Genomic DNA, 27,566 nt, shown 5'->3' with positions numbered 1-27,566 from the left:
CTACATGCGCCGAGCCTTTAAGAATAAATGTAGCATTAAAATTTTCGTAACACCAGATGTTAATGATTTTTCGTCTGACGTGTTGTCGGCCTTAATATTAGAACCTCAAGCTTCATACAATCGACGAAGCAGGTGTCGAATAGTTCGGAAGAAATTTTCATCGGAAGGTTGCGTACGAGTTCACCTCTATCCACTCCTTGTCAGCAGATTGTGGAGGGTGTTCGTGGACCACAAGACAAGTGACGTCAGTGAATTCCTAGATTTGGTTACACAAATGAAGCTGACCAGTCCTGATTGGTCATGTAAGGTAAGACGCGTAGAAATTTTGTATTGAGTGTGAATTCCAATCAGGTTGGTAATAGGCAAGACTTTTTTTCTTAATTGAATTCTTTAATTACCTTTACTGTTTCGGTGAATGATCGTATGGGTCCAGACCAACTATATAATCCATTTTGTTTTGGTAATGTGTAAGAAAGCGGACGCGCGTCTTGTAGTTCATACAGTTTGACAAGAATGGTACTAATATATCCCTTACACTCTTTCTGGTGATAGTGATTTTTTTTCTTTTTTTTTTGGTAGGCCCTTCTAATCCCCGCGCATAGGGAAGGGCTCTTTATTGAATGGAAATTGTGGGATAAAACCCACTCTGTACCAAGTGTTAAGGAAATGATCATTTGGAACCTCTTTTGTCCACATCCATCGCCTTCAGTGGGAGGGATACATATAAGTAATCCAAGATTACCCTCGCCGTTGTCCTCGCACAATTGTGAGGACATTCATAGGTGACCATCCTTTAGATGGTCGAGACAAAGCATATTCCTGGCACCGGCTCACATTCTACAGAGCTATGTATGATTTGTAAATGAATTCATACACTTACTGAAACTTGTTTAGAAAGGAATAAACTCGTGTACTGTACCTTATTTTTGGCTGTACAATTTTTCCTCGGTTGAGGAGGAACCGCTGAAATCATTTCTTCTAAATGTGTGTGTCTTGTTACATCAGATATGTGTAGTTATTTAAATTCGGTTTATTGTTACAATGTGGTATCTGGTGTCAAACCAAATAAGTGAGTTTCCAGGGGGAATGGAAGCTAATGTGTCCTGGTCCTCAAATGGCTGCTAAAGCTTTGAGCTTGCATGATTATAGTATACACATGCAAGGTCCAAGGTGTAATGCTGCAACTTTAGCATTTGCCCTTTTTCAGAGAAATAGGATATGTATACTATCAAATGTTTCTCAATTTTGAGAAATAATTCCATCAGTATAAAACTACAAAACAGCCAGGAATTAAGGTTTCAGAAAATCCGTTTGAAATGTATCCAGTTGTGTTTGATAAAGATATCAACACATCTTGAAATACAGTTTACTTCAATTATCCCAGTATTATGCTTGAAACATTTTTTACCTGGTACTAACCACTGGCTATGAAAACAAAGTGTCCATTAAAACAATGGAATTTGCTTGTTGATGGGATGCACATATACATAATCCTGCTCTGACGTGCAAGTAATAATACTTTTCTTAATTCTGTTGGGTATCATCATACTTCATTATTTCATCCCTCCCCTTCATAACCCTCCACATTATCCGATTACTCTATTATATATCAAGATAAGATACTGGTACCTTAGCGTTTATAAGAAAAAAAAAAGATATATGAAAAACAAAGAACTGAAACAAAAGTGAAATGAAAACATGAAGGCTAGATCATATGTTGACTTTTTTTTTTATAGATTACCTTAGTTTGTGCTGTATTATCAGTCATATGAGAATGTGATGCCTCGCTCTATGAAGGCACTGATGGCCGGCTGTAAGCTTCTTTGGTCACAACTGAATATTACAGTTTTACGAGAGGTGTTGTTCTAAAGTCAGGGAGTACCTACTTTTCATTCCGTTGCTTATCAAGACGAGCCATAGCCATTGATTTTCATAATCTACTCCACAGTGCCATCAGCCAGACACTGGAGTATCCTGAAAGATGCCTTTTCCATTGTCAGTCAAATAACTTCATATCATTATTTCAGTTTTCTTCTTAGAACAAATAGGCTGCTATTCCAAAATAATATCCGTATCGTACTTTTTATATCTATTAATACTATAAAGACTTGAATTGTGTGCTTTTTACTCTTCTGTATATCAATGATGTTAGATTTAGTGTCTCGAATCTCTCTATGTGCGATAAGCATTTCGGTGATAGTTCCAAGCAAATAGCTCTTGTCTGAATATTCCCCATGAAGGACATACACTGCCCCTCGACAACAGCTTCCTCTCTCCGGCACAACCTGTGGGTATCGGTAACAGCTTCCTCTCCTGCACAGCCTGGGTATATCGGCAACGCGTCCTCACCACTACGCCCTGCCATAAGACCACAGCACCACCATGAGAACAGCAAACGACTCCACTTTCCTACTCAACCCTACCTAACCACAACACCCCTGCACCATGGCTATGTATGAGCTCCCACCAGGTCTGCATTCTCCGAAACCTGTCACTTAAGCATGCTCATGTACCCGTGTTTCCGAACCCTATCTCTGTCCACTGCAATAACGCGAGAGAAGATATGACGCTCCAGCTTAGTCACAGTGTCCAAAAGTTGACCATTTTTCCTTTTTAGTACAAATGAAAACTTGAAACTCTATTCTCTAAGTTGTAGTTTATTGAAAGAATAATATATCCAATCATCATGCTACTTATTTCACTAAGAAGTGTTATTGGCTATCAAAATTACAATATACAATGGTACTTTTACGTTAACTTGGTGCTTTGTGTTAATAGTCTTGGCTTTGCTATTCAATAGGGAAAACTAAATCGTTCTATTCATTTAATGTTAGTCTTGTCTTTTTATATTATTAACACCAAAAAATTTATGTATTAGTACTTAGAAATTTTTCTTAATACTATGTAAATTAGAGAATTAATAAAATACTTGCATAAATTAATTTGACATCAATTTTTCTTTACGTTATTATATATATCAAACAAATCCAAATTGATAATTTACTGCCTAAAAGTCTTTGATACTTATTTTTTAAGAGGTTCAACGCATGGGTTGGCCTTTTTGCAGTAATAGCTACATAGATTTCAAGGGAAACAATATCATAGCAATAGCTTCTCCATTTGTTGAATCTATAGTGCCATGTTATCTCGGTAAATTTGATATTTGTGATAGAAGTCCTATGTTCATGATATTCGATAGCTCAAAATATTCTATATACTAAATTGATAGCTATAATTTTTCTCTACCTTTTCAATATTCAATTTTTTTACATAAAATTTTTCACAAATCTTGATTCAAGTAGGTATTTACATAAAACATCTGTGACTCAATCCTCCTGATGAAGATTATAGAACACTCAGTTAAGTGTAACATGGTAGTTAATTTGCGATGGATCATTTACTAACGTATAACTCACTACACATCACTTAAGAGTTCACTACACAACACACAGGCCAATATATGCCAATAGTGATACCCCGAGCACACGCCCGACAGGTGCCAGTAATGGCACACCCGAGAACACGCTTTGACAAATGCTAATGCAATGGCCAATTGTACATATGCCAATATTGGCACAGGACAGGTTGTGCTCGGGCTGCCAGTACTGGCATAGTGACCTGAGTTTAATAGATGTGCAATTAGCTCTTAGGTGGATGTGTGCTGTGTTAAATGTTATTTAATCATACATCCCAAATCAATTCAAACAATGTTGCAACCACTGAGTAATCTATATCTAATTTTCATCGAAATTAAAACTCAGAGATGTTTTATGCAAATATTTACTCTGAATATTAAGATTTGTAAAATGATTTCGCAGCTATGTAAACAAAACTGAATATCAAAGTGGAGAAAATGTTTGTACTGAGTTCAAATTTACCGAGAATGACATACTGTTGTTTCAACAACTGGAGAAACTAATATGTTCTGATATTGTTACCCTTTATATATATGTAGTTGTTACTTAATCAAGGCCAACCCAGGCGTTGAACCTCTCAAAAACAAGTATCAAATTTGTAGTTCAGATCTTTAGGCAGTAAAAAAAAAGAATATATACTTAATATGTATGATATTAAACAGAGAAGTCAAAATCATTCATGTATCGGAGTAATTACCAATATTTTCTAATATCCATCATTTTCTTTGATATAATCACATTAGAATTATTCTATTAAAGAAAAAAAAATAGACAATGCCTTTATGGACTATATAGAACGATTTAGTTTTCCCAGCTGAATATTGTTTGTTTAAACGGTCGTCGGACCTCTCCTTGGTCCGACACGGGCCTTTGCTTGTTGGCGGGCCCTTTCCCTGGTTTTTATGCATTGTATGTCGGTGGCTTGTGTGTGTGTGTGTTTTTTTTCAAGGTTTTGATATGTAGGAAACCTCTATCGGGGATGTTGCTGAGCGCGGTAACTCGATGAATAACATGAGGCCAAGGCTATTATCACTAAGTATCAAGTTTACGTAAAAGTACCATTGCATATTGTAATTACAACAGCCAGTAACACTTCCAGGTGTAATATGTAACATAATGATGGGATGTATTATTCCTTTAATAAACTACAACTTAGAGAATAGAGTTTCAAGTTTCCATTTATACTTAAAAGGAAAAATGGTTAACTTTTGGACACTAAGCTGGAGCGACATGTCTCCTGTCTATCATGGCAGTGGACGAAGATAGGGTTCGGAAACATGGGTACATAAGCATGCTTAACTGACAGCTTTCGGAGAATGCAGGTCTGGTGGGAGCTCATACTACAGGAGGAGAGATGAGACGAGGTATGGCTGTGGTGCAGTAATGTTGTGGTGAGGCAGGGTTGAGGTGGAAAGTGGAGTCGTTGGCTGCTCTCATCGTGGTATTGTGGCAGGGGGCAGAGCTCACTGTGTTGGGTTACAATGGTGAGGACGTGTTGCCGATATCCCCAAGTTGTGCAGGTGAGAGGAAGCTGTTGCCGAGATCCCATGGTTCGTAGGGAAGGAAGCTGTTGTCGAGGTTCAGTGTATGTGCTTCATGGGGAAACACTGATGTAGCCAGATTTCTTTTTCTTGGGAGGGGCATGCACGCAAAGAAAAAAAAAAAATATGTGAATAAGCAATCAATTCATTACAGTAAATTTCACAGCATATATACTTAATTTATTGCTTTCCAGCTATTCGCCAACAGGGGATACAGATGTGATGTGGGTGGGCAGAATTTGGCTCCTGCACTACGAAATTGTAAAAAAAGAGAAAGGAATTGCTTTCTCGTGGTTGAGCTGTAGGAAACAGGCGAGGGCGAGGACAGAGCCGTAGTTACACGACGCTGTGGATGACGAGGTCCCACGGGGGCTTCCGCCAAAGGGTGGGATGAGCTGGACTCTCATGGCGGGAGATGTTTCCATTTGCGCGCCTGCACCTCGCTGTGTCTAGCAAATCAGCTGGCTTGACTGGCTCCAGCAGGCATCAGGCCTGCTATTTGCTGTCTGGGTCACCTCAAGCCGGGGCGCGAATAATGCTAATGTGTTAGATTTGAGAGTCGACGCGTCAGTCACACCACCTGGCGGCTGGCAAGTTATTGTAGTGAGCATAAGGACTGCACAAGAGCCAGTTGGTGCGGCGCCTTAAGAGCGGGTCTTTGTGGTGACTCCAGCGGAGGTGGGTCATGATCCTCGGCCAGGCTGAGGGTGTGGCACCTTGATGATTGACACCACTCCATGGGAATCGGGAAAGCGACCTAGGGAGAGAGAATCCTTGAGTCGTGTTATAAAGGGCTGTGTGGGAGGGAGGTCGCTCCTTGATCATCGGGTCCTTAACGTGAGTTTGTCGAGGTACATGTAATATAGCAACACTGGGAGGGAGAAGGGTCGCCACAGATCATTAGGTCCGAACGCTTATTCAAACTTGCTCCCTAGTGCGTTGATCTATGTAAAGATTCGCCCAGAGTAAGCTTGGCACAGGGGCTTGTCAATGACAGCCAGTTCTAGGAATGCCATAACTGTAACAGGTCGCCTGTGTGAGCTCAGGGCCCCATTACTGGTACAGGTAGTGTGTGTGTGTGTGTGTGTGTTCTCAGGGTGCCATAACTGGAACAGGTAGGGTGTGTATGTATTGCTTGGGTTGCCATTATTGGCACAGGTCGGTCTTTATGTAAATGTAGTGCAGTAGGGCTCTTAGGTAGAGTGTGTGTTGTGTTTAAGGTAGGTGATTGCTTCATCACAAATAATTTCATTTCATGAGTTGTGTTGATTACATGTGATAAACGTATAAAACGAAGTGATAGTCATATATTGCTATATGTTATTCCAACTGCAGTCATTTAGGTGATCTTTAAAAGAAACCAGCATAATGCTGATCTTAAAAAATAATTCAAAACAGAGTAAACAATGATTGAATAATCAAGATGTCACTAAAAATCTTTCAGTAATATTAATATTCTACAAAGACACAAGAAAGCAAACTCTATGCAAGCATTTTTCAAATGTGGTGAATATTTTCATAAAATTTCTAACAAGATTATGTTCATATTAACGGACAGATTTGAGTATAGATATGAAATTTACTTAAGGAGAAACTGCTCACTACCAACGACCAGAATTATACCGTTGAACTACACAATCGGTGTAAGAAAATGTGAATATTCTGGTGAGTGGGGAGCCTAATGTAAAATGAAAGTCCTGCGTCAGTAATACGAGATCGTACCAGTAATGTGTTTATTGGAAGATACCATCAGTCATATAGTAGTACAAACAGTCATGTCAAGTATAAAGCTTTCAGAAAATCATGTTTTTCTGGTTTTTTTTTTCTACATATGCGTGTTTGCATGTACTAGATTTGTCATTTAACTTGCAATCCTGAGGGCCCCCCTCCCCCTTTTTTTTACATGTGACAAGGGCCATGTATGAAGTGAGAGAGCGTATGGTCTTCAAATGATCTTGAGTATCTGAAGAAGGTGAAGAGATTTTTTTTCAATTGGTAGTTTGATCTTGTTGACCACCAATAATGATCCAGATAGTTGATAGGTACAGCCAAATAACCAACCAACTAACTTTTTTTTTTCAGTGGTTAGAAAATTGGTTTTGATTGGATGTAAACAAGAGAGGAGTGATTTAAGTCAAGCTACGGTATGGTTAGAGGTTACAGAATTGTGTCTCACGGGTAGGTTTTGGGAATAATCCTGATTCCAGGATATGATAATGAAATTGATAGCTATGCTCCGAGATATATAAACCTACAAACGACATGAAGATGGGAAATGGTTACGACAGATGTCGCACGCATACTTTTGTAGGCTAGCGTAGAAAAACTCCTTGGTCTATCATACATGGCATATGAATTTTAATACAAATTGATGGTCTTATTTGTCTGCTTAAAACAGAACCTACAGAATGAATTATGTTAACTTTCATTACGTGAATGAGAAGCAAATATTTCAAGGTTATAATCTCCATGTGTGTGTGTGTGTAGGGGTTAAAAAGGCGAACATAAATCTGGGACTTACAGAGAGTGAGTGTGAGCGAATGTGGCCTTTGTTGTCTTTTCCTGGTGCTACCTCGCGCGCGGGGGAGAGGATCCCGTTTCATGTGTGGCAAGGTGGCGATGGGAATGGATGGGAGCAGCAAGTATGAGTGTGTAGATGTGTATATATGTATATGTCTGTGTACATATATGCATGTATACATATAGGTATGTGCGTGTGTTGGTGTTTATTTCTATACACGTGTATGTGGGTGGGTTGGGTCATTCTTTCGTCTGTTTCCTTGTGCTACCTCGCAAACGCGGGAGACAGCGACAAAGTATAATAAAATACAATATAATTTTCAAATTCAAGTGGAGAAAACGATTCATTATAATTCATTCGTTCTTCCTGACCTTAGATCTTATGTTATGTGTTGGTCATATTACTTGTGAAAAGACATAGAATGGAGGAGGGTGTTGGGACGACCTACTTGTGTGATTCCAGGGCAAAAAAACAAGTGCTGTAGGAGCCATACAGGAGAATTACATCCATTAACATAAAAAAGAGATTAGGAATATTATGTGTGGATCAGGTGTTTGCTTTGAAGAATGTATGTGAGAAATACTTAGAAAAGCAAAGGGATTTGTATGTAGCATTTATGGATCTGGAGAAGGCATATGATAGAGTTGATAGAGATGCTCTGTGGAAGGTATTAAGAATATATGGTGTGGGAGGCAAGTTGTTAGAAGCAGTGAAAAGTTTTTATCGAGGATGTAAGGCATGTGTACGTGTAGGAAGAGAGGAAAGTGATTGGTTCTCAGTGAATGTAGGTTTGCGGCAGGGGTGTGTGATGTCTCCATGGTTGTTTAATTTGTTTATGGATGGGGTTGTAAAGGAGGTAAATGCAAGAGTCCTGGAAAGAGGGGCAAGTATGAAGTCTGTTGGGGATGAGAGAGCTTGGGAAGTGAGTCAATTGTTGTTCGCTGATGATACAGCGCTGGTGGCTGATTCATGTGAGAAACTGCAGAAGCTGGTGACTGAGTTTGGTAAAGTGTGTGGAAGAAGAAAGTTGAGAGTAAATGTGAATAAGAGCAAGGTTATTAGGTACAGTAGGGGTGAGGGTCAAGTCAATTGGGAGGTGAGTTTGAATGGAGAAAAACTGGAGGAAGTGAAGTGTTTTAGATATCTGGGAGTGGATCTGTCAGCGGATGGAACCATGGAAGCGGAAGTGGATCATAGGGTGGGGGAGGGGGCGAAAATTTTGGGAGCCTTGAAAAATGTGTGGAAGTCGAGAACATTATCTCGGAAAGCAAAAATGGGTATGTTTGAGGGAATAGTGGTTCCAACAATGCTGTATGGTTGCGAGGCGTGGGCTATGGATAGAGATGTGCGCAGGAGGATGGATGTGCTGGAAATGAGATGTTTGAGGACAATGTGTGGTGTGAGGTGGTTTGAGCGAGTAAGTAACGTAAGAGTAAGAGAGATGTGTGGAAATAAAAAGAGCGTGGTTGAGAGAGCAGAAGAGGGTGTTTTGAAATGGTTTGGGCACATGGAGAGAATGAGTGAGGAGAGATTGACCAAGAGGATATATGTGTCGGAGGTGGAGGGAACGAGGAGAAGAGGGAGACCAAATTGGAGGTGGAAAGATGGAGTGAAAAAGATTTTGTGTGATCGGGGCCTGAACATGCAGGAGGGTGAAAGGAGGGCAAGAAATAGAGTGAATTGGAGTCATGTGGTATACAGGGGTTGACGTGCTGTCAGTGGATTGAAGCAAGGCATGTGAAGCGTCTGGGGTAAACCATGGAAAGCTGTGTAGGTATGTATATTTGCGTGTGTGGACGTGTGTATGTACATGTGTATGGGGGGGGGGGTTGGGCCATTTCTTTCGTCTGTTTCCTTGCGCTACCTCGCAAACGCGGGAGACAGCGACAAAGTATAAAAAAAAAAAAAAAAAAAACTTATTCAAAATGATGAAAGTTGATTATTAAGGCCACATCGGTGTCAATGCATTGAAAACATTAGATACAAGCTGGTGGGCGAATGATCAACTTCGACTGAGGCGAAGTTCATTAACTCTCTCTCTCTCTCTCTCTCTCTCTCTCTCTCTCTCTCTCTCTCTCTCTCTCTCTCTCTCTCTCTCTCTCTCTCTCTCTCTCTCTCTCTCTCTCTCGACGATGATTCTGTTAGTAAGAGGAGCTTGATCCTCAGAGAAATGACGAACTGTGGGTTAGATATGGCCTGATTTTATAAAACGACTTCCTCTTCCCTTAAGGAAAAAAGTGGCAGTTGGAGATACGCGACCAAATTTGTGTTAATACACAAACGCACATCTTTGGTCATGGAATGAAGGAGAAAAACAAACAATTTTCCCTTTTACGAGATGTGTTCTTAAACTCACTTTTGATGGGAAATTGTAAGACCAAGGTAATATGTAATATCTAATACGCGTCTTCACATGAACTTACTTTTCTTCTGTCTTCTTCATCCTTCAAACGTTCATAGAAATGTTCTTATTCCACATACCTCGCGCAGGTTTGATAATTCTTATTTATAAGTACATATGACTTTTCTAAGAGTACAGGTAGAACATAATTCTACCGGCCAAAATTTGTCAGAAAAGTCTTGTCCATAAGGGTTTATAGAGTCTATAAAACGAATATAGAAAATGCAACATATATATTTCGTATATAAAGACTTTTATGTAAAAATTTACATGGTTTTTGTGTAGATTTTAATTTCGATGTTAAATATTATTATTGATATATATTGTATAATTCGTGTTACAAAGTATGTGACTAGTTATATAATTCTATTGATTCGTTGAATTCGCGCATATATATATATATATATATATATATATATATATATATATATATATATATATATATATATATATATATATATATATATCCCCAATCTGATGCTCTGTACATGCCTTCACCCTCTCAATCAATACCCTCCCATATAATTTACCAGGAATACTCAACAAACTTATACCTCTGTAATTTGAGCACTCACTTTTATCCCCTTTGCCTTTGTACAATGGCACTATGCAAGCATTCTGCCAATCCTCAGGCACCTCACCATGAATCGTACATACATTAAATAACCTTACCAACCAGTCAACAATACAGTCACCCCCTTTTTTAATAAATTCCACTGCAATACCATCCAAACCCGCTGCCTTGCCGGCTTTCATCTTCCGCAAAGCTTTTACTACCTCTTCTCTGTTTATCGAATCATTTTCCCTAACCCTCTCACTTTGCACACCACCTCGACCAAAAGACCCTATATCTGCCACTCTATCATCAAACACACTCAACAAACCTTCAAAATACTCACTCCATCTCCTTCTCACATCACCACTACTTGTTAACACCTCCCCATTAGCCCCCTTCACTGAAGTTCCCATTTGCTCCCTTGTCTTACGCACTTTATTTACCTCCTTCCAAAACATCAGATTGGGGAAGAGCAGTGTGGTTTCAGAAGTGGTAGAGGATGTGTGGATCAAGTGTTTGCTTTGAAGAATGTATGTGAGAAATACTTAGAAAAGCAAGTGGATTTGTATGTAGCATTTATGGATCTGGAGAAGGCATATGATAGAGTTGATAGAGATGCTCTGTGGAAGGTATTAAGAATATATGGTGTGGGAGGCAAGTTGTTAGAAGCAGCGAAAAGTTTTCATCGAGGATGTAAGGCATGTGTACGTGTAGGAAGAGAGGAAAGTGATTGGTTCTCAGTGAATGTAGGTTTGCGGCAAGGGTGTGTGATGTCTCCATGGTTGTTTAATTTGTATATGGATGGGGTTGTTAGGGAGGTGAATGCAAGAGTTTTGGAAAGAGGGGCAAGTATGCAGTCTGTTGGGGATGAGAGAGCTTGGGAAGTGAGTCAGTTGTTGTTCGATGATGATACAGCGCTGGTGGCTGATCCATGTGAGAAACTGCAGAAGCTGGTGACTGAGTTTGGTAAAGTGTGTGAATAAAGAAAGTTAAGAATAAATGTGAATAAGAGCAAGGTTATTAGGTACAGTAGGGTTGAGGGTCAAGTCAATTGGGAGGTAAATTTGAATGGAGAAAAACTGGAGGAAGTAAAGTGTTTTAGATATCTGGGAGTGGATCTGGCAGCGGATGGAACCATGGAAGCGGAAGTGAATCATAGGGTGGGGGAGGGGGCGAAAATTCTGGGAGCCTTGAAGAATGTTTGGAAGACGAGAACATTATCTCGGAAAGCAAAAATGGGTATGTTTGAAGGAATAGTGGTTCCAACAATGTTGTATGGTTGCGAGGGGTGGGCTATGGATAGAGTTGTGCGCAGGAGGGTGGATGTGCTGGAAATGAGATGTTTGAGGACAATGTGTGGTGTGAGGTGGTTTGATCGAGTAAGTAATGTAAGGGTAAGAGAGATGTATGGTAATAAAAAGAGCGTGGTTGAGAGAGCAGAAGAGGGTGTTTTGAAATGTTTTGGACACATGGAGAGAATGAGTGAGGAAAGATTGACCTGTGTTGTGTAATAGGAGAAAGCTTGTACAGTACCTGTCTCATTCTTATTTCATATATATCAATACATCTATTGGAATCTTTCCATAGATTTTTTTGTGTACAGTAAATTACAATTAGTATACGTTACATTTCTAGGGAACATGTTATTTGATATTGATAGATTAATCTTTTTCATCGCTGATGTTGCTTTATTAGCATTTGTAAATTCATGTACTAATTAAGCAAATTTTAAAGAAAATATAGAAAAATAATATTTCATATTTTTGTTAAATACTATATGAAATGTGAATGTAACAGTTGACAGAAAAATGATTTATGAATTACATTTAAATATTTTTAATGAAGTATATACCAATGAATGAAAATAATTAATGGGAGTCAGGTTTGAAGCAAAGCCTACTGCTGGTATCATCACATCGGTTATCAGTCATGTGGGGAATGGGTGAAGAACTAGCTGATATTACTCCATAATCATCAAGGTCATGACCTTAAGAAAAGCAGCCACCGTCGGCTGCGGACACTGAACAACAGCTTGTTCCATTTTCTTTGTCCCAGTATGTGCTACACTTCAAATGTGTATTGTTTGTCTTACAAATTGCACACGTACGTTCACGCGTCTTGTTTTTAACTTCATAAATATGAGTTGTGGATACAATAGCAAAAGCCATAAGACAACCGAGTTTTAAATACAAATACAGATTGTCTATTATAATTTTTTGATAATTGTTAGACTTATTACATGATTTAATTTCCATATAGACAGTAGTTAAAGCCTAGTCATAAGCAGAAAATGTTGAAAATATTTAGTGTTTGCTCAACATGAATTCAATTAATCTGGGAGAAAGCAGTTCAATACATCTTACATAAACACAGAGCCACCTGCAGTGGCACACGGGCCGCCCTGTGCCGGTGGTTACGCAGTGGGTGCTCACGCAGGGGCTGCTCACGCAGTGGTATTGCAATGTCTGCAGGTCTCACTCGTCTTATCCAGGTAGAAGCACTTAATGTTCCACTGGTAAGATTGGATACCTCAAGAACTCTCCCATTCCCAAAGGAATGGTCGGTGATGAAAGCAGAAATAGAAATTCATTGAGACCTACCTTCTTTTTAGTGATATACACAAGAAACTTGTTAGAAGAGGCATTTAACTGCATCAAACATCTCGCCTCATCCAACACACTACATGCAACTCTCCCAAACGAGTAGGAACAAGTGTTTTTGCTGTAGTGGGGAAAACATTCTCGATGTTTTTTTGATACGTTTATTGAGAACAAAGCACAGTATCTCAGAGGGATGAAGGGATATAGGTAATCCCTTCCCTAGTCCCTCACAGGGCTCACAGATGAATACAGTAATTACAATAACATAAAACATTTGCATATATATTAACGAAATAAAAGGATGGACGCTGACGCGAAATACAGACAGCCAGCTCAACGAGTTTACATGAAAAATACAGACAACAGGAGGCCTCATTTGCCCACGACTGGATGGTCTGGTAAACTAAAAAAAAAAAATAGTTTATCTTGGCAAGAAAATGTAATTCTGCTCGGAAGTTTTTTAAGCTATGACATGAAGATCCATAGAATCCAAATAGTTGACTCTGTTGCCAGTGGGTGTGGAATGATTTATGTTGGCAGTTGGATAATATTAAAAAGTCTCTGTACAAACTTGGGTGGGTTTTATCATTTCTTACGATACGAATAACATTATATATAACTAACGCTTACACATGATACTTGCAGTTGAAATGACAGGATTTGTCTACAGAGATTTGCCACACAAAAGATTACTCGGAAAGATAAGAATAACATGAGAAATAAGTAAGGTAATTAATTCGTGTTGTAATTCATATGCACGTTAGTTATGCATTGGTTATTAGTTATAGGGAAAAGATGCACGATGATATGTACATAATTCGTTATGGATGCATTGATAGGAACTTAATAATATATAGAATTAAACCAAAAGCAAACGATACATACGGTAATTAGGATAATTTAGTGAAGATAATTAAGACCTGGGCCATATCTGCTCAGGTTACCAGTACGCACTCGTCTTGATTATGTCGTCCTGTTTACCAGCTATAAGATGAGGATCTTTGACAATATTTTCTCCTCTAGTGTAGGTTTCTTGATCTGTATCTGTGGGTCTAGGTGATCCGTGGCTGTATCTCAACCGTTCTGAAGTTGTGAGAATGATATCTATGAGTTGTAAGACTAATAGTGTATCATTATGAGAATCATGTTTTCATAGTTTATTGTCGCTAGCATTGAATTCGCTGGTTTTGATGGACCTTTTCGTCTCTAAAAGCTGGTGCTTGCGATCATGACGCGTTCCTAAGGTAATCTTTTCGTCGAGACTAGATTGTTGCCTAGTTAGGATCATGATGTTTCTGCTTTCCTCAGATAAAGACCTGTCTTCATTAACAACGGGCTTGGTGTTCTGCACGCGTGGGCTTTGGGTTCTCTTACATTTGTGTTGGTGTTCTTTGAATACCGGCCGTGTGTTGTTTCTGTGCTCTATATCACTGGAGAGCCGGTGTACTCGATTTCGCTGGAGAGCTTGTTTCGTCTGCCGGTGATGGCATATGGTTGCTGAATCTGTCGACTCCTGCGGCAGGAGAAGTGAGGGAGTGGTGGCTGCTGGCCTCTGTGGGTTCGTCTGTGTAACTCCAGTACCCCGGCGATTTTGAGCTTGAGCCGTCACAGTTATGGTTCCCGGCCGCATCTGTGTTGGATAAAGTCACAGATAACGTTATGGATAGACATATGTCAACTCTAGTCTAGCGGTAGATGATATCATGTCAACTTAGGTTAGGTGGCTACGTTTACGTTAGCAAAGATGTGGCTATGTTAGTTGACGCTAGCTTGGATACGGTTATGTTAACTTGATGCAAGTACATGCTATGTTGGTTAAAATCATATCAGACAAGTTAACAAAGGTCTTCTTAGTCGAGGCTAGATTAATATATTTTACTTGTGGTCATATTTTGTCAGTGACTGTGTTTGCTGGCTTTGTGTTGCCTGATCTTAACAACCATAGGTGTGTCAGATGGTCATCCCAAGAGAAACTGTCTTATAGGAATGATGTTAAATGTGGATTTGGTGATGTAGATGAGAGTATCATATAACCAAACTTACAGATACTGGAACGTTTCAGCCAGATATCTTTGCTTAATCACGTACCGTCAGCTGCACAAAACACATACACATATCACCAATGGTGCCACAGATTTGTTCTGTCACAGTCATTCTTCTTGATCTATACCTAATCTTGCATCAGATGTTGTTAATGCAAAGACCATGAATATCAATGAACACAAGTTAAACAAATATCTCTTGGTTCGTGTACTTATCAAATGAAAAGCATGATAAGATATATTGCGTACGTTGAATGATACCATTTTCTTTCACTCTAGCAACAAAGGGAGACACTTAACAACTAGAAACATTGCTAGAGTGTAGTGTAAAATAGCATAACGAAGCAGAATGTATCAAGATGTTACAGGGAAGTGGCATGTGTATTCTTCCCCCTAGAATACCGAGTTTAACCTCGCCAACTTTTTTTTGTTTTCCCGTCATTCTTTATTTCATTGTCGTCAGCAGACATGGATGGTTTGGTGTCTTTCCTTGTGTCATCCTGACCTCATCCATCTTGACGCTCTCTGCATAGGCCTTTCATTATCTGTATTTCCTGCGTAATTAAGTGTACCAGACAGTCACCATTGGAGAATATCATTCACCACTCAATCGCCAGCACTTGCCAAAGTCAGTCAAAAGTCAGTTACCAGCACTTACCACAGTCAGTCACCTAAGCAATTGCCACAGTCAATCACCGGCACCTGCCAGAGTCAGTCACTAGCAACTATCACAGTCAGTCACTTCAGCATGCCAGCCACAGTCAGGTGCAGCGCCTCACCTCTGGCTCCGAGGATGGCAACAGCGACGACCAGAGCGACCACGGCAGCTGAGAGCACCGCCAGCACCAGCAGCAGCTTCTTCTCGAAGTCCGTCCTCGATCTCCAGAAGACTCTGATCCCACCGCCCCTGCATACCAGACTGACCAGCTGTGAGGTGGTTGTGGTGGGTTGTGGAGGGCTCTGGGGGGTTGTAGCCACTGATTTGGAGAGGTTATGTAGGGTGTGGGAGTTTAACAGTTGTGGAGAGTTGTAGTGGGTTACAGCCAGTCTTTGGGAGGTTATGATGGTCTCTCGGAGTTTACTAAGTGTAAGGTAGGTGTGGAGGGTTATAGAGGGATTGTAGCAAGTCTCTGGGACGTTATGGTAGACCGTGAAAGTTTGTGAGGGGCTGTTGTGGACATCACTGAAAGGTTGTGGAGAGTTTTGAAGGGGTTGTGACATTGTTGTTTCAGGACAGATAGTGGAACTGCTGCCAGTACGTGTTGTAAAACATTTCAAGGGATGGGACAGGACACTGGGTTGTGGAGGAGGATTCAAGGGTGTTGTGGTAGTTAGCTATTGGTGCATGGTTGTACAAGGCTGTACAAGATTAGGTTGTACACAATGTACAGGGTTGTTTGTGAAATATGAAAACGCTATGAAATGGGGTAACTGTTGTGAAGGTAATCCTAGAATGGGGAAAACGTAAAGACATGGAGGTAACAGTATGCCATGCAAATAAAAGCTGTGAAATAAGGAAATTATTAGTACGTATAAATGCTGTGAAATATGAGGAAACTTTGGATGGAATAACTATATGAAAAGAGGAAAACAATAAGTTGTAGTGAGCGAAACGAAGTGTAGAAGACAAATGAAACTAGAAACGGGTACTAATAAAAATAAGGATATGAACTGATACCTTGATGAAACAATGGAAAAAACTATACCACAATACATGAGGATAGATACTTATTTATTTTGTAGTTGGGTCATAAGTAAAGGGATTATGATGTATACGTAGGAGAAACTGAAAGAGACGCTGATAAACGAATCTATGAACTTGGAGACTTGAGTGTTGAGAACTATAAAGTGCTGTTTTTCGTACACGTATGAGACTTCGACGTTAGTAATGATTTCAACAACTATAACATTGTTTATCAATGTTAATAGAAAAATAATGATAAACGCAGAATTTTTGAATTCGTCTCATTATCTCTGTGATCATTTCAACGTACTTGAGGGCCAGTTCTCATTCAACAAACTCGTATGTAATATGGTTGAGAAATATGTTGCCTACAGGCTTAGAAAGAGTGGATGATGTCACTTGATCACTAGGCAGGGCAAGGTGTCGTGATAAGTTAGGTAACGGGTGTGTGTGAATGCCTTACTAGGACGATCAAAAATCTGCTGAGAGGATCATTGAAGATGTTTCCTCACGAGACTCGGATGCAACCTACCCTCCAGTGATGAGGTCAGTACTGTCTCCCACACCCATAGACATGTTGACCTGTGGTGTTGTCGCCTCTTGTTAGGTACAGCTCCCTCCCGCCGCTGCTGCTTGTTGACCCCCTGCGGCTTCTGCTTGCTGCCCAGGAGGAACTCTGCTACCGGAGCGTCCTTGAGGAACTCTGTCCCTGTAGCGTCCTTGAGGAACTCTATCCCTGGAGTGTCCTTAGGGAACTCTTCTCCTGGAACGTCTTTCAGGAAGTCTTTCCCTGGAGCCTCCTTGGGGAACTCTTTCCCTGGGGCGTCTTTGAGGAACTTTCCTTGGATCGTTCTTGAGAAACTCTTTCCCTCCTAGGGCGTCTTTGAGGAACTCTCTCCCTCTTGGAGCGTCCCTGAGGAACTCTTTCCCTCTTAGGGCGACCTTGAGGAACTCGTTCCCTCTTGGAGCGTCCCTGAGGAACTCTTCCCCTGCTGGAGTGTCTTTGGGGAACTCTGCTCCTGGAACGTCTTTAAGGAACTTTCCCTAGAGCGTCCTTCATGGAACTTCTTCCTGCCAATTATCAGGAAGTGAAACTTATCATTAATGGCTGTCACCATATCATCATCACTGTCACCAGGCCATCACTGTCACTGCACTACCGCTCTCACCACATTATCACTGTCACTGCACTACCGCTCTCACCACATTATCACTGTCACTGCACCACCGCTCTCACCACATTATCACTGTCACTGCACCACCGCTCTCACCACATTATCACTGTCACTGTACCACCGCTCTCACCACATTATCACTGTCACTGCACCACCGCTCTCACCACATTATCACTGTCACTGCACTACCGCTCTCACCACATTATCACTGTCACTGCACTACCGCTCTCACCACATTATCACTGTCACTGTACCACCGCTCTCACCACATTATCACTGTCACTGCACCACCGCTCTCACCACATTATCACTGTCACTGCACCACCGCTCTCACCACATTATCACTGTCACTGCACCACCGCTCTCACCACATTATCACTGTCACTGCACCATCTCTGACCCCAGACTTATCACTTTAATATCATCACTACTGACACCTCACTGTCAGCGTCACGTCATCACATAATCAATGTCACCATATCGTCACTGATACCTCACCATCATCATATCACTATCAAACAAACCATCACTAATACCGGCCTCGATCTTACTACACCATCACTATCACCACACGATCACCATCATCACACTATCACTCGCCATAATACTCGCTACATGATACTCTGACCAACCCTTGACACTCACCATACCATCACTATCACTCGCCATACCATCACTATCACTCACCATACCATTACTATCACCACACAATATCTATCACACCGACACCACACTATCATCGTCACCACATCACCATTATCATCACATCACCATCAACGCGACATCATCACCTGTAGCCCTACCACCATCATTACAACTTGAGTCATCATCATTATCACCACTGGCACCAAATCATAATCATCACTATCACCATATCATCATCGTCACCATAATCGTCACATCACGACACTCATCATCACTATCAATGTATCAACACGAATGGCAACATTGTCACATCCTCATCATCACTATTAAGGTGCAGGAGCCTCACCATATCATCACCATTCCTACAACATCATTATCATCATCGCTGACACCAACGTAAAGATTCGGGCCCACTTCATCACCTGTGATGCTAAATGATCACCGCATCATCACTATTGTCACAGTATGACTTCTACAAGTCGTTGCATCATCACTATACCAACACATCATCACAACCATGACCACACCAGCAATGTTGTCACCTCATCACTGTCACTACGTCATCACATTGTCACTGTATCATCACCAGACATCACTGTCACTACGTCATCACATTGTCACTGTATCATCACCAGACATCACTGTCACTACGTCATCACATTGTCACTGTATCATCACCAGACATCACTGTCACTACGTCATCACATTGTTACTGTATCATCACCAGACATCACTGTCTAAACACTATTTTCATCGTCTCATCACCACATTTCGCTATTTAAAATTGGTGTTGTTTGCAAATAATTACCCTCTCATCACATCATCACCCCTGTAACACAACACGTAGCTATCCAAGATTACTCAAGTATTTCGTCCACTTCGTTCCCAATGCTGTTGAACAGAGTCGAATTTTCCTGGCTGGAAAAGAAGACAGCGAGGACCGAGTCTTGCTCTTGCTCGCATTCTCCTCACATGATCAGACCAGGCTTGTGTTGACCCCACCTCCTCTCCCCGCCACACACACACACCCCACTCGTAAGTACTAACCAGCGAGTGTGTGGGTAACATTCATGACAACGCGTAGTGAGTAAGATCTTCATGAGTAACCCATCATGAGGATAATCTTGTGACGTGTCCTTCCCTCGAACGTAATCAATGAGGAGATTTCACAGCCCACCTGAACGTCATTTGAATCTGAGAAAAACAGATGGTATATCAATATTTCTTAATCAATATAAAGCCATATGAACGCGAACGAACACTGCGACCGATAAGCTAAGTAAGGCGTAGATAAATGATAACGTTATCTAGATACGTGTAACTGTGACGACACGCAGCCAAGACACTGGACAAACTCAAAAGGGGCGACTGTGATATCTTCCTGCTTCTCACTGGAGCGATACCCTCACATAACCTGACCCGCTCATAGTGACCCACAGAACAGGACACAAGCACTTTCTGCTCAAGCCTAGCACCATGGGGAAGATGATCTACGAAGGTGTGGCGGCGGGGAGAACCTCTTGTCTCCCTTTCTTTTTTTTTTTTTTACAGCGTGTCCAAGTGACCTGTTTTATCAGTCACGTGTACCGTCCGGGGTTGGATTACTCATGCATGCATGAGTGTGTGGGTGCGTATGTGTGTGTGTGTGTGTAATTGTAATGATATATTTCTGTTGTGCAAAGAGGAATTTTACACTTGTGGGGGCCACTGTCTTCAGTTTCCCCATCATTACGTATCTTTTTAAACTTCTGTATGTTGTCAACATTTATTAGTCACATAACTCTGTTTATTACAGTCAACCACCATTCTTCTATTGTAAAAGCACAACTTTGTCTTTTTTAACAAAAAGTACTACTTTACATATATACTTATAATTGCTTATGTTCTGGTCATGGCCTTTGATCTTTCTATCCCTCATTTTTCATCAAGCAGGTTTAAATCTTAAAGATTGTGATCAAATTACCCCTCACTCTTCTCTCCTCCATGGTGGACAAAATTCAAGTCCCTGTAACTCGGGTCTATTAATCCAAGTTCCACCTTTGTTGCCCTCCTCTGGACCTTCTCTACTGGTTCTTTGTGCTTCTTTAAGTGACGTGACCAAACTCGAGGCATATTTTAGTTCTCACCTTATGTGGGATATGTATAACTTGCTTAATTTTTCCTTAATATCCTTGAATGTTACACTAACATTTGCCAACAGACGGTCTGTTTCTACTATCCTCCTAATATCGGACATTGACGATAGCTCAGGGTAAATCTCACCATTCCTCGAAGTCCTTCATTCAGTCGGATTCTTGCAGCTTAGTTCCTGCCTGAATATATTCTTGGGTCTATTTTTTCCGATGTTCCATCGTCACTACTTTGTATTTTCTCGAGTTGAATGTCATCAATCACATATCAAACCAACTGTAAAGTTTGTCCAGATTCCCGTGTTAGCTTATGCAATCCTCCTTGGCTTTTAATTTCCCTCGTGACTTTAGTATAATTGGCACCCGTGTTCAGGTAGAAGTCCAAAACATTTTGTCAAGTCGTTCACTTCACATAAGATCCAAAAAGAGCAGTGGCCTAGGACCGCACCCTGCGGAACGCCATTGATGACCGCAACCCATTCTGAGAAGACTTCGCTGACATGTGTTATTTCCTGTCTTCCACTAGGATGATTTTCGACCCATCGAAGGATCCTTCCTCTTATTCCTGTCTGATGATCCAGCTTAGTTTCCAATTCATCAAGTAAAGTGAACTGAAAAGAAAATCGTATTCTACATCCGGTGTGGCTTGGGTAAGTATTGCATCTCTCGTTTCAAAATGTATATTCATATAGCTTTTTTCATGTTAGTCATTTCCCACATAAGAGAGGTAGAGCCTGAAACAGACGAAGAAGCGGCCTCATTCTCTCGTATTCATCCTGTACCTGTTACGTGCATGGCACAGAAATCACACCTCTCTATTCACACCCGGGCTCCACAAACCGCTCTGCTTCCCTGGTTCAGCCCAGTCATAGCACGTCGACCCCTGTATATGGCTATGAAACCAACTGTTATGTGTTCTTTATTACATACAACTAAGCATTGTTTTGCGCATTTTACCGAGTCATTACTGATTATAATCGTAAGGTTATCTTGTATATATGATAGCGGTTTGCAGACGCATCATATCCGTGCTTGAGATATGTATCACCAGAATGAATTACTTTTCTGTAAAGTAGAATTACTTCCCCAGGTTTCTGACATCTGCGTCTGTTTATCTAAGTTCTTTGGAGACATTAGAGAATCTTTCTATACTTCAATCTTATTCCTAAATTTCGTGTCGTCGGCAAAGTCTCGGTGTCGAGGATCCTAGAAACGATGGCTAATCTCCGTGGCTCCCCACTTGTCACAGTGAGCCAGTCTGATGTTCCCTCAGTTGAACTCGACTCATTGTCTAATGTTTGTAAGCCAGTCCACGCGCATGGTCGACTCCTTAAGCTATGTGAATTGATTATCCCAATCTCTTGTGTGGTTCTCTATAGAAAGATTTTTTTTTGCAAGTCTTGGAATATAACAACTGAGGTTATATCTCAATCTCATGTTTTCTTTGATTTAAGGGGTCGACATTACATCGGTAAAAGTGTACCTCATTCGAAGTCATATTTGTACAAAAGGTAAACAAGTACTTATATATAAAGGAACATGGGTTAATTTGAGTACTTCAGGTGTTTGTGCACCTGCCTCTAAAAGGTGGAAGTTTATACAAAGATTAGAAACGAAAGATGAAAGATTTTCCACCACTTTGCTTCATGTGAAGAGAAGGCACAATCATAACGTATAATCCTCGTCTGGCTGGTCTCCACACGGAAGTTACGGGAAGCATCAGCCAGTCACCACGTCCTGCAGGCCCAGATGATAAGGCTCAGAAGACATTAAGGCAGCTGACGAGAGCAGTGGCCAAAATAATACCTGTAGAACACACAGGAAAGCAACAACACGGAGGAGGGAAAGGGACGGTTGTGAGGAGGTGACAAAGGAATGATACAGGATTCAGGGAAGATACAGGAAGGACACAGAGGAGATGATAATGGAGGCATATGAAGCAGAGGACTTTAGATTCTGTCTTGGCTAAAGGAGAAAGGGTAGTAGGGTCACCTTGGTTATAAGTGGGGAAAAAAGATAGCTAATAAGGTAGAAGAAGACTTCTAATTCCAGTTCGGCTCGAGGAAGAGTGTGAGAAGAATTGCAGTAGATATGAGAGCGATTCTCACTTGTGGGACAAATAAGATCTTTGTAGAGTTGTAATAGCTACTCCATAGTAAAATATCTATGGTATCTATACGACCATTAGATTTGGGAAGCAGATTGTTTTTATCCTCACTTTGTGGGGGCTTCCACGACAGAGTGAAGAATATTATCATCTCAAACGAGTCTTTTATTATTGCTGAATTGAATTTAGTTTTGAAATATCGTATCTGGACGCGAGTGAGTTTGAGAAAGATATAGTGATACAAAGGATGTTTTTGCACTGGTGAATTTAATCCAGTAAATACTACCTTATTCGGATACCGCTGTATAGCCTTAGGAGGTCCAGTGCTTGGCTTATAATCCTAAATTCTATAATCCAATCCAATCCCATTCGAATACGATGCGGAGGCCCGAATCAAGAGAGGAAATATGTTCAGTGTAAGAAGAAGAACGAGCATCGAGTCGAGGAGGGAAATAGAGATGATTATCGTTCGATAGGATCATCGGCGTAAGTCTGAACAGGATTAAAGACCGAAAAAAAAAAGATCGTTCATGTAGACAAAGAACATCGCCGATAGAAACCCTAAGGGAATCACAACTGTCTGTATGAAGAGAGGTTGAAGCCTATCCGCCACGACTACATCCATGCCATGACTGAAAACTAAACTTTTCCTTCGAGAACAAGAGAGAAGTGGACGAGCCACATTAGGGAGATACAGTGAGCTGAGATCTGTGTTGTGCTAAGCACTTCAGAGATGTCGTGGGCCAGGGCATAAGATTACTGAAATCCCTTCGAGAGAGAAAGATAGGCCACAGTTTGGTTCCATATAGAGGATATTACCAGTAGGCTATGCACTGCGAAATCAATACTTGTGATCCCAAAGAAGAGAATGAAATTCTAAGTGTTTATGAAAATTAGATTTAAGGAGAGTTTCTAAAGATTTAGATTAAGTTGTGTTGACAGTCATGGGCCAACAGGGGTAGGCTTGGCTAAGGGCTGCTTCTAAGCAGAACGGAAGGTTTAGGTTAGGTAGGCAAGATAGAATTGGATCCAGCTCGACGGTGCATTCCTTCAAGCCTTGAGGAAGTACGCCATCCGGCCAGTTACGTATATACCCAACCTGCAGCTGGCAGAGGCCTCGGGAGACATTGCCTGTGCCAGATGTAGGAAGAGGCGGAGTGGTTGGACGTGCTGTGGGATCATCCAGGGTAAACCTTGAGGAAACTGAGGTGACGAACATACCCGTTTTCTATCAGTTGGAGAGTTAGATCCAGATGGTTGAGGTCGGACACAAGAACGATTCTGTGTTCGGTAAACAAACATGATTGTTTATCACGGAACACTTGGTGATTTGTAGTTATAATTATGTATAACAGTTTGATAGCAATAAGTTTAAGTTTCATGCTAACTTATTGTCTCCAAGCCATTCCTTCTGACGGAGGTAAGACTTACTTTGATATACGAGGCGCATTTTCTACCTCCATTATTTTTTGTAGACTGGCACTGCTTCAGTATTCGACACTTCTGCCTCTTGTAGTAATGTCATGAATACTCTTGTTATCGGAAACGTTATATGCCATCTTTCTGCTCTCTGTATGGTAGAAGAGGAGCCGTCAAGATCTGTTGACTGACTTTCATTTCCTTTGATCATTTTCAGCGTCTTTATATGAGGAGGAGATAGAAGGCCTGATCACATTGTGGCATCAGTCTCTAGGTATGGGTTGTGTTCCAGGGCGCGTCAGCTGGGTGTTGCCTTACATAACACACGTACAATGGTTGGCTAAGGTGACGGTTCTTACGTCATCCTCCCTATTAGTTACTAAGTCATCCGTGCTTAAGGCCCCAGAGAAAGGGCGCTGGACGATCCTCTGGCCCAAGTGACGTATTGCGGGTCTGCCTGGATGTTTTGACACTGGGTCGTTGTGAAGCGAATTGGTCGTATAACTTGACGTGTGTTGCAGGTGATGGGTGCAAGTGGGGGAGTAAGTACTGGTCGGCCATACCAGAAGAGAGTTCTTCCTTACTCTATTTCGCGCCAGTCCTTACGGAGAGATGTTGCACAAAGGCAGTGCTTGCGCGTAGCTCTCACCACTGGAAGATATATAGGCTTACGAAGAACGAGTCATGTAAGTTGTGTGTTTTGAAGTGGTTTGTGAGAGGTGGAAGAAGACAACTTTATGGGCCAAAGGAGTAAAACTTAGACAGCCAGTGAAATGCTGGCTCGATGCGCAGCTGTCACTAAACCTCCCTAACACCCAGGCGGGTAGTACCGGTTATATACCTCCCTCCCTGGCTGCATACAGGAGAGAGAGAGAGAGAGAGAGAGAGAGAGAGAGAGAGAGAGAGAGAGAGAGAGAGAGAGAGAGAGAGAGAGAGAGGTGCTGTTGTATGTCCAAAAATTGGGGGTAACGTGAGGAACAACATGGTGGGAGGATGAACGTGCTCTGTGCTGCTCGATTCTGCTGTCTTGTAAGACCTTGGCTCCCGGCTCTCACTGTGTCTTCCCCTGAGTGCCCCCATCTCTTCTTTCCTCTACATATATATACTAATGTGTAGATATATAGATAGATAGATCTTTTTGGCCATAGTGTTTATATGCCAATGTATCTAGATTTTATATGTATGCCGGAAACAGAGACAATAACTGAAGGAAATGCCCCAGCGTACGCAGGGTGGCCATGTTCCCTCCATTTGTGTGTGTGTGTGTGTGTGTGTGTGTGTGTGTGTGTGTGTGTGTGTGTGACAGTAGCTACCCTAGCGTATCTTGTGTTTTCTCTGACGACCCACTGGAGGACGTGACCTTACTGAGTCACTGCCGGCCACCATGTGACTTGTGGAGTGACGCAGCGATCTGTTGCTGCTGGTGGCGGCTCCTCCTCCTCCAGTCCACCTCGCCTCACTCGGGACTGGACCCTCACACGCGCCTCCCTCCTCCAGGTTGTCCATGCCCCTCGCGCAGGAAGGAGGGTGCCTAACCCTGCGCCAGTGAGAGTGCTGGGGGAAATCAAATTTCCCTGCGTCGAGCAAGTGGTTTTGGAGGGTCAGTGTTGATAATCCTAGTGATCTGGATAAGGACACTCAATTGCTGTCGTCCCCTCGAAGTCACCGCCGCCACCATGAGCGAACAGGGTAATGAAGTAGGAGCTGGCGAAGTGCGGAGGCGGTCTCTTCCGACGGAGGAGTTCCTGCTGACGGGGAACCCCAACCTCATGGGTCTGCCCTTCTTCACGTCGGTGAGGGAGCTGCAGGTAGACCAGGACGAGAGAGCCTCCCTCGTCGAGTCCACGACCTTCATATCCACCTGTGACTCCGATGACGCCGGGGTGAGTGAGTCATGGTGTCTTATCATTATTACTCGGTTGTGCAGTGCACGAGATGATTCGGGTGTTCATCGCTCCCCCCCTTTCTCTCTCTCTCTCTCTCTCTCTCTCTCTCTCTCTCTCTCTCTCTCGTATATGCAGGGATGGCCGGGGGTTCTCCACATACCTAATACAAATATCTGCGTAAAATCTAAGGTTATGGAAGAATTTTAAGAACAGCATAAACCTAACATTCAAAATTGGCTTTATCTCTGCCTACCATACCCAAAACTCATTGCTAGAAACATTTGGTAAGATACTTGGTCAGAATTTACCAGATCTACCAAATTCTTCTTTCTTTCCCTCTTTGCAATGTTTGTTTCTACAGTTACCCAAAAGACTTCCCAAAGACCTGTTTAGAAATCACTCGCTCATCCCATGGTGTTGACACCGAAGCCATGTTCGTTTCTTGAATCACGTCATGAAGATAATTTTCTTTGACGAGGCAAAGTCATGTCTGAATATAATCTCTTTGTAATTGTATCTTCTGTATTTTTCTCTACCTTCTTTTTGCCACTGCATCTCCACTATTTTACTCGTCATATCTTTTGACACTGTCAACCTTCCATCACCTTATAGTCACGAAATGTCTTTCATTACTTCTCGTCAGACAGGCTTTCGTAAAGTAAGGTCCCCAGATGATACCTCACTCCCGCCTTGCTAATCTTTTCTGAGACTCGTCAGGGAATCCTGTGTTGCAACCCTTTGTTATATCAAGAGCTTCAGACAGGGTGTGGCATCGAGGTCTGATCTTCAAGCTGTCTTTTTTTTTTTTGAGGCTTTCGTCTCCATCTTTGCTCCCTCGTATCTAGCTTCCTCTCTGGCCGATCCATCTCTGTAATTTTGGATGATTCGGCCCCTCCCACTTTCCCTACCTACAGTGCTGTCTCGCACGGCTCCGCTCAGTCTAATACGCTTTTCTTCCTTGATAAGGAACAGCGATTTCACTTCTGCAGTAGCTAACCAAACGAATTAATATGCTGATGTCTCAACATTGAACTCCTTCACTCTCAGTCTGTTTCATCATTTCTCTCTCTCTCTCTCTCTCTCTCTCTCTCTCTCTCTCTCTCTCTCTCTCTCTCTCTCTCTCTCTCTCTCTGCCGTTTTCTATATCTTAATGATGGCTTGGCCTTGGATGACTTTCGGCCGTGACCGGAGCCGACGGCACTATAAAGTCATGATAGATGTAATCAAAGATGGAGCCAAGGACATCAGCAAGTCCTATGCTTTCTATGTTCGTGTGTTGGTCGCATGGTGCAGCTTCTGGATCATTAACGATTACCTATTGATGACCCGTAAATCCAACAGCATACATATAGAACATGCATAGAAACATACATATAGACATGCATATAAACATACATATAGACACAGATCGTCCGTGAGGACCCAGGAATTGAGGCTTCATGGA

General features: G+C 41.7%; 2 protein-coding genes across 11 annotated transcripts in view; one reads left to right on the top strand and one right to left on the bottom strand.

The window, feature by feature from the left end:
* The first annotated feature begins 227 nt into the window (after window positions 1-227).
* The window catches only part of LOC139758510 (protein scarlet-like), a 47,852-nt gene continuing 20,513 nt past the window's right edge, over window positions 228-27,566 (top strand). Inside the window, exons 1-2 of one of the 3 annotated variants that reach the window (XM_071680011.1) lie at window positions 228-307; window positions 21,237-21,360. Coding sequence is in view for 2 of the 3 variants with exons in the window: in XM_071680010.1 (XP_071536111.1) it covers window positions 25,913-26,119 (207 nt within the window). In the remaining variant the exon portion in view is untranslated. Of the gene's footprint in view, window positions 308-21,236; window positions 21,361-25,623; window positions 26,120-27,566 lie in introns of those variants that run through there. The other 2 variants (XM_071680010.1, XM_071680009.1) reach the window with 2 other exon arrangements.
* LOC139758505 (uncharacterized) lies at window positions 13,183-19,767 on the bottom strand. Of its 8 annotated transcripts, none has more exons than XM_071679996.1 (4): window positions 19,629-19,767; window positions 17,294-17,832; window positions 15,857-15,996; window positions 13,183-14,665 (listed from the first exon to the last, which is right to left on the bottom strand). In XM_071679996.1, exons 2-4 carry the CDS (start codon window positions 17,335-17,337, stop codon window positions 14,463-14,465), a joined length of 387 nt encoding a protein of 128 aa, XP_071536097.1. In that variant the 5' UTR covers window positions 17,338-17,832; window positions 19,629-19,767; the 3' UTR covers window positions 13,183-14,462. The 8 variants fall into 8 exon arrangements, with proteins under 8 accessions (XP_071536097.1, XP_071536101.1, XP_071536103.1 ...); XM_071680000.1 differs by having other exon boundaries at window positions 15,857-15,984; XM_071680002.1 differs by lacking the exon at window positions 19,629-19,767 and adding an exon at window positions 19,554-19,612 and having other exon boundaries at window positions 15,857-15,984.

The sequence above is a fragment of the Panulirus ornatus genome, chromosome 30 (genome assembly GCF_036320965.1).
Source record: "Panulirus ornatus isolate Po-2019 chromosome 30, ASM3632096v1, whole genome shotgun sequence".
NCBI classification, from domain to species: domain Eukaryota; kingdom Metazoa; phylum Arthropoda; class Malacostraca; order Decapoda; family Palinuridae; genus Panulirus; species Panulirus ornatus.
Note: the sequence above shows the minus strand (reverse complement) of the source record. Positions and strands in the feature narration are given on the sequence as shown.

What these genes read in the sequence shown, in the direction of transcription:
- LOC139758505 (XM_071679996.1), bottom strand. Translation starts at nt 17,337, where the DNA reads ATGTCTATGGGTGTGGGAGACAGTACTGACCTCATCACTGGAGG. An exon ending in ACTGACCTCATCACTGGAGG is followed by an intron (nt 15,997 to 17,293) that starts GTAGGTTGCATC and finishes ACAGCTGGTCAG; the next exon opens with TCTGGTATGCAGGGGCGGTG. An exon ending in TGCCATCCTCGGAGCCAGAG is followed by an intron (nt 14,666 to 15,856) that starts GTGAGGCGCTGC and finishes TATCCAACACAG; the next exon opens with ATGCGGCCGGGAACCATAAC.